Source organism: Agelaius phoeniceus, chromosome 12 (genome assembly GCF_051311805.1).
Source record: "Agelaius phoeniceus isolate bAgePho1 chromosome 12, bAgePho1.hap1, whole genome shotgun sequence".
Taxonomy (NCBI): Eukaryota; Metazoa; Chordata; class Aves; order Passeriformes; family Icteridae; genus Agelaius; species Agelaius phoeniceus.
This window is the reverse complement of record NC_135276.1, coordinates 12,899,868-12,912,173: the sequence shown is the minus strand read 5'-3', so window position 1 is coordinate 12,912,173 and position 12,306 is coordinate 12,899,868. Positions and strand designations below refer to the sequence as shown.

General features: G+C 40.6%; 1 protein-coding gene across 4 annotated transcripts in view; it reads left to right on the top strand.

The window, feature by feature from the left end:
- The window catches only part of SLC12A4 (solute carrier family 12 member 4), a 47,189-nt gene that overhangs the window by 19,720 nt on the left and 15,163 nt on the right, over positions 1-12,306 (top strand). For all 4 annotated transcript variants that reach the window (XM_077185230.1, XM_054640897.2, XM_054640904.2 and 1 more), the window contains 7 exons: positions 404-498; positions 1,786-1,917; positions 7,796-7,942; positions 8,517-8,571; positions 8,906-9,036; positions 9,664-9,905; positions 11,687-11,901. In XM_077185230.1, the coding sequence (XP_077041345.1) occupies positions 404-498; positions 1,786-1,917; positions 7,796-7,942; positions 8,517-8,571; positions 8,906-9,036; positions 9,664-9,905; positions 11,687-11,901 (1,017 nt within the window). The remainder of the gene's footprint in view (positions 1-403; positions 499-1,785; positions 1,918-7,795; positions 7,943-8,516; positions 8,572-8,905; positions 9,037-9,663; positions 9,906-11,686; positions 11,902-12,306) is intronic.

Genomic DNA, 12,306 nt, shown 5'->3' with positions numbered 1-12,306 from the left:
ACTAAATGTATCTAACTGGGTTGGGCACACAGCTCAAAGGCTGCTCTTACCATTAGCAGTCATTCCTAAATGCACAGGAGCTGTCCCAGTGCTTGCCACTGTTCTGTATAAAAACAGTTACAGGTATGAGCACACACAAGGCAAATACAGCATTGTAGCTGTGACCCTACTTGTAAATTTTACTTTGAGGTGACTTGTTATTCTATTTTAATGAAACAGAGGAGTAGAAATAGAAATAATTCTACCTTGAGAGTAACACCTTTGATATTGTTAACATTGTATGACTTGAGATAGTAAAAAGAAACATGTTCATTTTACCAAAGGAGTTTTTCCCTATGCATTCTTCAAGGTTACAGTATCATTCTCTGCTTATCAAAACCTGCTTTTTTTTTTTTCTTCACAGGTCATGGCAACCATAAAGAAAACAGTCCTTTCCTGAACAGTTCAGAAGCTGGCAAGGGAGGTGATTACTATGATAGAAATCTGGCCTTGTTTGAGGTAATTTCTAGCTGGTTTTTGTACTTCTAGTGTGATTTGGGCTCTTCCATGATGGAAGGGATTGAGCACATCTTTCTCCCCCACCTGCCTGTCTGTGGGTGTCCATCTGTTGTCAGAGGCACCGGTGGGCAGGGAGGTCCTGTGTGTGACAGAGCTCAGGTGTGGTGACATCCAGGTCTGTGAGGCAGAGTTATAACTCTGTGTAACTGTAAACACCTGGAATTAGGGAGGGGCACACTCCTGCTGGAGGCCTTTTCCATAGCACAGGACCACACCAGGTGTGCAGGCTCTTCTGTGGCACTAAGTAAAAGGAGGATCCACCAGGATCCCAAAGGCCATGCTGCTCTCCTGAACAGGAGGTACATCTTGTCTCAGCCCTTTCTGGAAGGATTTGTAATCAGGTTTTCAAACATGTCAGCTGCAGGTCAGATCACAGGAAGGAATATGAAAAGGGGTGCTTGGCTCATGTCATCCCTTCAGGGGTGACCCCATTTGGGGTCCATTTCTGCATCATGTACAAAGCACATCATGCTACTGATCCCACCAGAAGCTGTTCAAGGTGATACCTAAAGATATGATAAAGCTGCAGACAGTGAAATCTTTCTCAATTGGTTTTTATTTCCTGTGTGGAAAGTTGTTTCTCTTTACCATGCAATTTCTTATTATGCTATCAGACATGCAAGACTTTAATTTTAAAGAGAAAGGGAAAAGGAATGATTTTGGTCTGGGGCTTTTTTCCTCCCCCCTACACCAAACCAGAAGCAAAATTGGATGGGCTGAGTGTAAAGGTGGGAGGCCCTCCATACGTGTGGCTTTTGGGAATTTTGTGTAGATCCACATGAATTAGATAACGTAGTTTGGAAAATGTAATAAAATCATCAGTACATACATGTCTACAATAAGCAGAATTTAATCACTAAATCTCTGATTTGTTTGGCAGCTTGACCTTTTTAAAAGTATATCTGTTGATGTAAGTTGACATTGGGGATACATGCAAGCTACACATTCATTTTCTCCCAGTTCTAAGGCCCAGACTTCTTCATTGCTGTAATTATGCTTTTCAGCACCTGAGGAGAATGATTCACATGGTGCAGACATTTTGGCCTTTTCTTTTCAGAAAATTAAAACCTCTCACCAGTGGTTGAGGCACAGTGAAATTGTCATTTCCTGGATGATTTTTCTGGTGTGTTCTCTGGTAGCCTCAGGCATGCCTAGGAAGGTGTGATCCCAGCCACTCTTGAGAAATGCTGTGAACTGCAGAAGTTGACTTGTTGTCTTCTTCCACAGGAGGAGCTTGATATACGACCAAAAGTGTCATCTCTGCTTGGCAAGTTGGTCAACTACACAAATCTCACTCAAGGTGTCAAGGAACATGAAGAAGCAGAAAGTACTGATGGATCGAAGAAGAAAGTATCAAAAGTAAGCAAAGATTCTCTCCATGGCCAAAACTGAGGATTCCCTGTGGGATTTTTGGGGGACTGGCCTCCCTTTTGCTTGTTCTTAACCTCTCTGAGGAGCCATGACAATGTTGCAAAGAAATGCCACAGAAGCTGTAGGGTGTTACAGGAGCTGGGGCAGATGTGGTGGCTACAGCTGCACTGCAGGGCAATTCCCTGTGCTTGGTGTGCATTTAGATAAGAAGGCTTTCAGTGGGCTACAAATAAAAAACTTAACAACCCCCCAGCTTTTTCCTGGTGCTGTTTTAGCTGCCCAGTGGTATCTGACACATCTCTGCAAGGCTGGTAGGCAATGACACAGGGTTTGCAGGAGACAACACCTGTCTGGAGTGGAGGGTGGAGCTCAGATTGGACACCCTGGGGCAGCTCAGGAGTCATTCTGGTGTCAGGCACTTAGGCAACTGAATTCTGTCCCAAAGCATCTGCATTTAGATGGTTGGCCCACGGGGCTGGCCCTGGAATGGCTGCAGCAGGTGAGGTTGGATTGTTGGTAGCTGATTTCTATCAGGAGGGCAGTGTTTAACTGCTCCTCTCCCCTCTGGCACAGCTGCAGGTGCTTTGGTTACTGCTGCACCTGCAAGTGGTGTGCTTGCATTTTATGGCTTGCAGGCCTGTCAGTTTGTTTACAAGTTCTGTGAAAAGAAAGGTTTCCAAAAAAGCGAAGATAGCACTTGAATTCTGCAGGTTTTCTGGCACTGCCCTCCAAAGCTTGAGCCATCATCAGAAAGAGATGGCAGTGATAATGTTGCAAACCAATTGTGCTCTCAAGGAGCAAGCATGTTACCCCATGCTGAATGCCCTTACTCTGCAGTTTTACTCTTGGGATAACAAAATTCTTTTGTCAATGTGAAGCTTAAAATTCAATTTTATTTGAGACCACATCCACTGAAAGTGCTGCAATATTGTGGTTAATTTTACATCATGCCAGGACTGAGCTAAGGTCACCTGGGTGAAGTAGCTGCATTCTGGTCCTATAAGCTGACATTAAAAAAATAATTTAAACATTTTAGTTATGATTTTCTTTTGTGTGGTACTTGCTATTATATTAATGGCTGAGTCTTGTCCAAAGTTTTTACCTTCACAGTACTAATGAGGAATGTCAGCTGCATCTCTGTTTTAGCATGCTTTTGGTGGGAATAATGTCAGGCATCAGCTTCTAATATGGTATTATTTCATAATCTAAAATAATTTTCATCCTCTTGCTGTCCGAAGCAGATTGATTATTTCCCTGACAAAAGTAGAATGGTGGAGGATACAATAGATACAGTTGTTGAGATTTTGAGGAAGTTCTGATCACTTTTGCTCTTTATTCCCTTATTAATTGACTGACCAGAATACCAGGGTAAGCTGCAGAGCAATCTGGAAGTTAGTCCCTTGCTTCCCTGATAGAAAAAGGATTGGGAGAATTTGGCAATGGGACTGCAGTATACAGTTGGTTAAAGCAAATGTGTATAAAACTTCACAAGGTAAAAATGGGGCAAATACCAGAAAATTGAGAACTTCTTTTCAGTCCCTGGTGGAGTACCATGCATGGTATGGTGTTAATATTTCTGCATTTAGGTATGATTCATGCTTGCTTGTTTTCAAGCTGTTTACTGCCATTAAAAAGGACTATTATCTTTATTAAAGCTTTGCTTCTATGGCAAAATGGAGTTCAGGTTTAATAACTGTGTTTTCCTGAATTATGCTTTCCCATGTCCCAGAAATGTGTGTTCACAGACTTCTCAGATGTTTTTGTAGGATGGGCTTGGTGACCTTTCCAAAAGTGACAGTATCAAGCTGTATTAATATCTCAGTGTTTTCTGTGTAAACACTGCAGTTTCCTTAGGCAAACCTTTGTCTGCATGTCTGTCTCTGGGATAAATTACATCAGCTGCAATATCATAACTGCAGCTTGAATTTCTTCTCCCTCTCTTGCCATAAGCAATATAAAATTTTAGCCATCATGCAGAATATAAGACGACTGAAAACCTTGGCCAATAATTATAATCATTAAACACAGGAAATTTCAAAGCAGTAACTGGACAAGGGTATGGATTGAAGGTATTCAGAAACAGTGCAAACAGGGTTCTTCTACATAATTCTCTTTAGTCATCTGTGCAGTATAAATCACTGTGCTGCTGTTACCTTGTCCTTCCCATTTGAGCATGAGAACAGAAGCCTGGCAGTGCATTCCAGCCCCAGCAGCTCTGTTTGAAGTGGATAAACCCCTGTTAACCCTCCCTTGGTGGATAAACCCCTGTTAACCCTCCCTTGGTGGATAAACCCCTGTTAACCCTCCCTTGGTGCTGCTGCCCTGGGTGTGCTCAGCTGGTGTGACAAGGAGTGACCTGCCTGTCACTTGCTGGAATTGGCATCTCACAGGCAAGAGCTGGAGCAAGGCAGGTGAGCAGGCTCTAGATCTGATATTTAAAAATGAACTGAGGAAAGCAATCCTTTCAGCAAGTGACTGTAATTCTCTGAGCAGGTAAGGCAGGTCTCTCAGTGAGGACCTTTTGGGACCTGGCACAGCCCTGCCTGCCAAATCACATCCTTTCAAATTCATTTCAGTGCAAGACATCTTGATATGAACATTTATCTTCTTTCAGTGACCCCACTAAATATTTTTGGTAGTAGCATTCTCTGTTAGGCACATATCAGGTAAAATGGACACAACCCCAATGTAATAAGGTGGAAATTGGGTTGCTTTTTCTTTTCTAAACACAGTTTTGCAATAAGTCACTTAACAGTCACAGTGCTATAGAAGTATCCCCTTCTCATGATGGAAAAAATTAGACAAACTGTTTTTGTTCATGTATCTTTAACAAGGCAGTTAATTTCAAGGCAGTGCTGCTGTCTGTCCTCATGCTAGAGAGCACCATGAGAGCTGTCATTGCTGATCAATGTCCCTCAGCCCTGCAGCCAAGGGCTTTAATAACCCATCACACTGGCACAATGGAAATAGTGTCCTTCAGACTCAGATCAATATTTACATAAATTATGTGTCTGCAGCTGATGAGAGTGAACAGAAACATGATCTACATCACTGAAATTGAGCCTGTTTTTGAGATTTTTCTGTCCCTTCTGGGTTGTTCTAAAATGGTGTTCTTCAAATTGTCTTTCTTTCATTTCCTTCATGCAGCATGGGGTGTTACATTTTTTCATGTGGTTGCTGTTGAGGCTGAACATAGTAATACCCTTGTTTAAGGTCACATTCTGTTGAAACTTCAGCACTGGTTTAGTATCATTTAGTGATGAAAAAAAGGATCAAGTCACTGCAGATTAGTGGTGTTAAATATTTCTGTGAACAAGCTGCTTCAAGTAATATTTGTAAATTGTTCTTTCTTATGAGTAACTTTTTTTCCATTGGGTAAAATAATCCAGACTAAACTCTTAGGCCTGAGATACAGTTAGTAATACTTGCTTGAGCAGACCCTTGGGCATTTCCTAGGCTGCTCTGCTCTGCAGTGGTCTCACAAGTGGACAACTAATGCACAATTTCTCTTCCTCTGTGGTTGAAGTGAGCTTGTAACTTGATAGGCTTGAGAGGCCATTTGGGAGGGTGGGGGAGAAGATAATGGAGCAGTGGAGCAAAGCTGCAGGGACCACATAGGGCAGAAGGTAGGAAAGAGCTGAGCTGAAGTGGATTCTCATGCAGAGGAAGCAGGTGTAAAGGGCAGGCTGAAATCTCAGCTGCTTTCCTAGTGTGTGGAGGACTGACATGTAGAAAACCCAAAAACCATGGTGTATTTACTTCTCCTGTGGAGGAGCAACAGGATGGGCTTCTTTTCCCAGATGCCAGTTTTGACAAACTCATTAACTGCTTTATCCTGAGGTAGCCACATATCTGATAAATTCACCTGATGGGCTCAGAGATGTTGTGAGGGAGGGACTGATGGATGAATGGTCACATAGATGCTGATAAAATTGTGTGGAATGTGTCCCTGAGAGGCAAAGTGGCAGTGGGAAGCCCCTGTGCTGAGCAATGTCTATTTATTCCTTTCTGAATTTATGTTTATGTTTAAAGACACAGTGTAAATCTGATGAAAGTGTTGGAATCAAAAGCATCTACACCTTCCTTTCCTTGAGGAAGCAAGTACACTGTAAATAATACTCCATGAAGATCCTCCTGAATTATAGCAGTGGAATAACTCAGTAAAAAATCCTTACCTTGCGCTGATCAGGACACTTATGTAACATGTGTCATTTCTGACAACAATTCATTTTTTCCTCATACATAGTCCTGGCAAAGCTGATCAGGTTAGATATTTAGGATGGTAATTTGTAAACAATGGCAGGTGATGGTTTAGGGAATTAATTTGTTTTGGTACTGTGGCACTGGAACAGCTGAGGAGCAGCTCTGGCCTGTGCTTGCAGGTCTCATAGGGTAACTCCCCTGCAAACCCTCAGCACAAGATTCTTCATCCACTTTCCTTCAGGAGGTTCACCTGAGCTGTGGTGTGTATGAGAGAAGTCTGATGGATCTGTTTCAGTTTTAGTCAAGGAATTCAAAACTGACTTCAAAAAATTCAGCCAGCAGCTCCTGGCACTTCTAATGAAGAACAGTTCAGATCATGTTCTTGGGCACAGTTTTGTTTCATGTCTGGCAGGGCAGGTTTCTAGTGCAGATGAGGAAATTCTGGATTGTAACATGTAATTGCAAGTTGAAGCACTAAATTCCTTGGTTGCTTTTGACCTGGTGATGTTAAACATGTGATTCTTTAAGGGTTTTGCTTTGTGTAATGAAATACACTCTTGAATTACCTTATGTAAAGTTCTTGGCACACATTTTATTGCTTGTCTTATATACTGTTGCTTTGGGTTCATGACTTCATTTGTCTATAAAGGTGCTATTTATTGTTGCACCTAGTTAATCCTGTGTGGAGTCAAATTTGAACAAGTTTTGTCATCTCCCTTTAATATCCTTCTCATTTGAATGATGGTTCAACGGCTTCTTTAAATGCTGTCTATCTAATGTGTTTTGGAATTCATGTTTATTTATAGAAGGGAGTATGAAAAAGGATGAGCCTTTCAGAAGTAACACTCTATTCCCCCTGTGTTTTAGAATTCAGTATAATTTTAAGTGCAAAACGAAACCTTAAAAAGCAGAAGCAATGGAATATCTTGGCAGGAAACCACAGAGATTTGGACTCTGAAATGCTGCTGGTGCCAGGTACACCAATGCAACAAACATTTTTATATTCCTTGGAATAAAGTCCTCACCAGTGGCATTGTGATGCCATTATTTTGGATGATTTTTCTGCAGGATGCTGTGTTGAAGGCCAGTCAGGTGCAGTTCCTGTGAATTCATGTAACTTGTGTTTTCTCAGTCACTGACAAAAGAATTCAGAGTCTGATGCTGACATTGAACTTAAGAAAGGGTAGAACCATTAGTTTTAAATGAAATGTATAACATGGAAGAAAATACATTATCCATGTCTCCATATTGGTTCCAAATCTTTTCTAGTTGTAACATGACAAAAGTATGTTTTCCTTGAAACTAATTTGTGAACTCTGGGCAGTAGGTAAGGATCTGTCTTGGGGTCTGCAGCACTTGACATGTTTCATATTGAAAATTCTATGGATCTACAAAAAACCAAATAAATGTATCTCCTGTCGTTACTAGTCAGTGTTAAATATTGAGGTTAATTAGTTAAGTATGTGACAGGGACAGCATTTTGTTCAGAAATTCATGATTTTGGAGTTTATGTTGTATTTTGTTCAAGTCCTGCACAACACTATTTGAGTGTGTCTACCTTAGGTTTCCCAGGTTTCTACCCTTTAAAAAAATGAACTTCAAGGCCTTTTTGGTTACCTCTGCTTTGAATAATTTCAGTTAAAGAATATAATTTTTTTTCCAGTCACCCAGCATGGGCACCCTGATGGGGGTGTATCTGCCATGCATGCAGAATATCTTCGGGGTCATTCTCTTCCTTCGGCTGACTTGGATGGTGGGAATGGCTGGAGTTCTTCAGTCCTTCCTGATTGTATTGCTTTGCTGCTGTTGTGTAAGTACTTAGGTACAATAATGCATGTGACAAAACCTCTGTGAAACTACTGGGAAACTTGGGGAGGCAGCATTGTAGGTGTTTGTATAAAGAAAAGTCAGATTTAAGTCAGGCACTTTTGCCATGTTCGTAGCTGCAGGATTTTTTTTTTTTTTTTTTTTACTGTTACTTCTAAACTGGCAAACTGTAGTGTAAATGCAGTCTTACAGATAGTGTTTGTTCAGCAAATAGCTGTTTTCCATGCCTGCCCCAGGTGTGGGCTGCCTGCTTTGCTGGACCAGCCTTGGTGGGAATCGCAGCTCTGCAGATGGAGGAACACCTGCATTCCCTTATCTTGCTCTGTCTGCAGACACCCACTGCTGGACCTGATAAAGCAGGGGCCATCTCTCAAACAGAAGTCTCAACAGCTCAGTGATTAAATTCCTGCTGCCCTTGTTTTCTTTTAGATAGTGAGAGGCAGAATAAATAGAAATGTTGTATCGTATATGCAGAGGCAGCTTATTTTATCAAGAAATAAGTTATGTTTTAAAAAATGGTGTTGACACAACTGCTTCCTTTTCCCTGTTTTCTCCAGACTATGTTGACAACCATATCAATGAGTGCAATTGCCACGAATGGTGTTGTTCCAGGTAAGTGTAGTTAGCAAGTGTCTCAGTTGTGTTAAAAGGTAAAAAAAACCCTCAAAACCTAAGTTGCTATAAGCTGTTAACATGGTTTTATTCTACAGAAATTTGCTTAACCCAGAATACAAAGCCTAAATTAATATCTAATATTTCTTCTTGTTATCAATCAAGCTAAAGATCAATTTATTTGGTTTTTACTCATGTGCCAGCAAAAATGATACTTCAGTTGAACTCTAAATAGTAGATACAATGTATATAATTCTGTGGTATTCTTTTTGTGAATATTTAAACATTTATAGCAATAAATTATAATTTTGCTATCACTGTTCTTGTTTCACAGCTGGTGGCTCCTATTTCATGATATCTAGGTCGTTGGGCCCAGAGTTTGGTGGAGCTGTAGGGCTGTGTTTTTATTTGGGAACAACATTTGCAGGAGCCATGTATATCCTTGGTGCCATTGAGATTTTATTGGTGAGTAGTACCAGAGTAATCCTGCTTTAAAGACAAATAACATACAGAAAGTGCCCCAGTACTCTTGTCCCATATTTGCATACACATTAACAAGAAGAGACTGGAAGGTCTCCAGTTCCTTGGTGTGCAGTTCTTTACCTCTGGTGCTTCCCTTTGGAAGCTGCACACACTGAGTGGACTGGGAGCTCTTCTGACAAGACAGATGAAAGTGCCCTAATCCAGGGCTCATGCTCAGCTTTGATAGAGGTGGCTCAGTTGTACTGCTGACATAGAAAGGGCTGTTATCTCTTGACTTTTCCTGGAAAAGATTCCCAGTGAAGAGCATGCTGCAGAATGCAAAGTGATTTACATTTCTAGTACAGTACACATTCCCAATCTACATATGCACTGTTGAATACCTTAAAATACCCTAAAAAGTGGCAGTGACTGTAGTTGGTCACTACTAAAAAAGCAGATGTTTTCCTATTGGCTGTATTGCCTTTGATTTTAGCTGTCACTTCTGTAGTCTTCCAACTGTGGAGCTTAAATACTGAAGTTATTTAAGCAGTTAATAACTAGTTAATAGTTATAACATAGAGTTCTGTGCTGGTGTTCCTCCAGCTCACTTTTGCTTTCTCTTTGCTCCAGACATATATTGTGCCACAAGCAGCAATTTTTCATCCCTCTGATGCCCACGATGCATCCAGTGCCATGCTGAACAACATGAGGGTCTATGGCACCGTGTTCCTCATCCTGATGGCAGTGGTGGTGTTTGTAGGTGTGAAATATGTCAACAAATTTGCTTCCCTCTTCTTGGCCTGTGTAGTGATATCCATCCTGTCCATTTATGCTGGAGCTATCAAGTCCATCTTTGATCCACCTGAATTTCCGTGAGTAACCTTTCTGGATGTGGGTCTGGAAGTTGGTTACTTTCATGTAGGTTACTTGAAGCTTGTGCCTGATACAATGTTTTTTTGTGAATTACTTCCAATATTTTTAGCTGTGTTTAATGACAGTGTGCAGAACTCATGGAACTGAAGTTTCTCAGGCTAAAATGAACATGTTATTACACTTTTTATACTGTTTTGGTAGAAGGAAGTCTCGTGGTGAGGCTGATGGAGGCTGACACTGCTCTGCTTCCTGCAAAGCCAATCCAGTCTCTTGGCCTGCAGCTGTTGGGGTTGGAGTGATGGTGTTGCTGGGTTATTTGTGAGCTCTTAGGGAGCAGTTTGGCAGGTCCCTTTTCCCCAGCCACTCAGACACCACACACTGCTTTTATGGCTGGAAATTCCTGGTGTGGTCAACTCCTTGCTGAGAAACTGGGCACCTCTTGGGAGTGTGATGTGGGGCTGTGTGAGGCTCCCCAAGAGCTTTCCCTGTCTGTGAGGAGCCTGCCCTGCACCCAGCAGGAGCTCCTTGGCGTGTTGGAATCAGCTCCCTCAGCTCAGAGCTGGGGCAGCACTAATGTGCATGTATGTGTTTTACCAGGAATGCAAACTGTTTTCTGATGCTGCTGACAAGAGATGAATGGAATGGAAATAGGGGAGTTGGATCTGCATAATTATTCACATCTTGAAATGCTTTGACCATAACTCAGTGCTTGCAGCCCTCAAGTGTTCCCTTTGGATATTTAAGGCCCAATGATTACAGTGTTTTACAACAGTGAAGGTTTACAGGAGTAAAAGTAAAACAATGTCTCTACATCCCTCTTATTATCTCTTAGATTATTCTTGAATGTTTTCCCTGTCTTTCTTCTTGGAGTGTAATCCTTTTTTTTTTTTCTCTGAAGTAACAGGATAGTGTATTTATTTTTAATTTTATAGGGAAAGGCTTCTTGGAAGTTACAGTTCACAGGCTTGCAAACGTGCAAAAACAGCCCTTGTTTTTGTGTCTTCAGTGATAAATAGGACCTGTGAAACAATTAAAATGGAATTATAATTAATTAAAATTAAAGAAGCTTTATTTTCCTGTGGGTGTTTTCTGACAGTGGGAAGAAAAGCTAAATGAGCTTTTAGGAGCATGAAGCTGTTACATTACATCACTATCTGGTGGAATTGTCTTTAGACAAGTGGATTAGAAGTTTTTCAATGCTGAAATAAATGATGTTTGTGGTTAGATGAAATACAACAGGCAGTGGAGGATTTTAGCAATTAAAGACAGTATCTGCTGACAAGAAGAACTTTTGCTTATTGGGATTTTAATATATGTTCCTAATTTTGAATCCAAAATGTCTATATTGCAATTCAAGTGTTGCAGTGTAGAAACTGGGCTAATGAGATTCCAAATATCTTTAGATATTCTAAATATGTAGTAATTTTAATTCTAGTACTCTTCACATTTCTTCCACTCCAGTAGTTCTGTTTAATAAAAAAAGAGAAACCAATGCCAAACAACAAAAAAACCAAAAGTTGATCTAACTGTTCCCTTTTATTGTTCAACATAAATCAATCAAATTCCATAAATCAAAAAAATAGCTTTGTATTTCTGGCCCTTAAAGGGAACAGATACAGTCTTTGTTGTGCTACCACCATCCTTTTGGAGGTGAGAAATGATGTAGCACAGTAGAGTCACTGGAAGTTTCCACATGATATAAAAGAATAAGTATGGATAAGTGTGGATTTAATTTTCCCATTTACATTCAATAACTCTAGTGTTCATGTTTCCCTTCCAGGATTTGCATGTTGGGCAACAGGACTCTGTCAAGAGATCAGTTTGATGTTTGTGCCAAAACTGTAGTTAAGGATAACATGACTGTGGCCTCCAAGCTTTGGGAACTCTTCTGCCACAGCACAAACCTAACCACGGAGCACTGTGATGAATATTTCCTAATGAACAATGTCTCGGAGATAGCAGGAATTCCAGGAGCTGCTAGTGGCATTTTAATAGGTATGGTAGAATCTTTTTTCCCCCTTAAAGAGGAGGCATGCTGAGCAGCTGAAATGGGTCAAACTCTTCCCTGCTGGTTAGGAAAAAAGGAATGAAGAAATGTAATTACAGTGAAGAAAATGATCTTCAATATAGAAAGTCTTATAACCTTTAAAAAGAGGGGATGGAACTTTTGTGCTGATACAGTACTTGTGTCCTGTAAAATTAATTAAATTTCCCTTGTTCATCTCATAATTTCAGTATGAAGTCAGCTGTAATTTTAAGTTATACTAACATGAAAAAGTTATTAAAATTTTTCAGAACTCTATAGTGACAGCTCTCTTCTTTAGACAGGTTAACATTATGCCCTGAAAGATAAGAGTACTTGTATAGAAATAATGTGTCTCCTTCTTTACTCACCCCTGA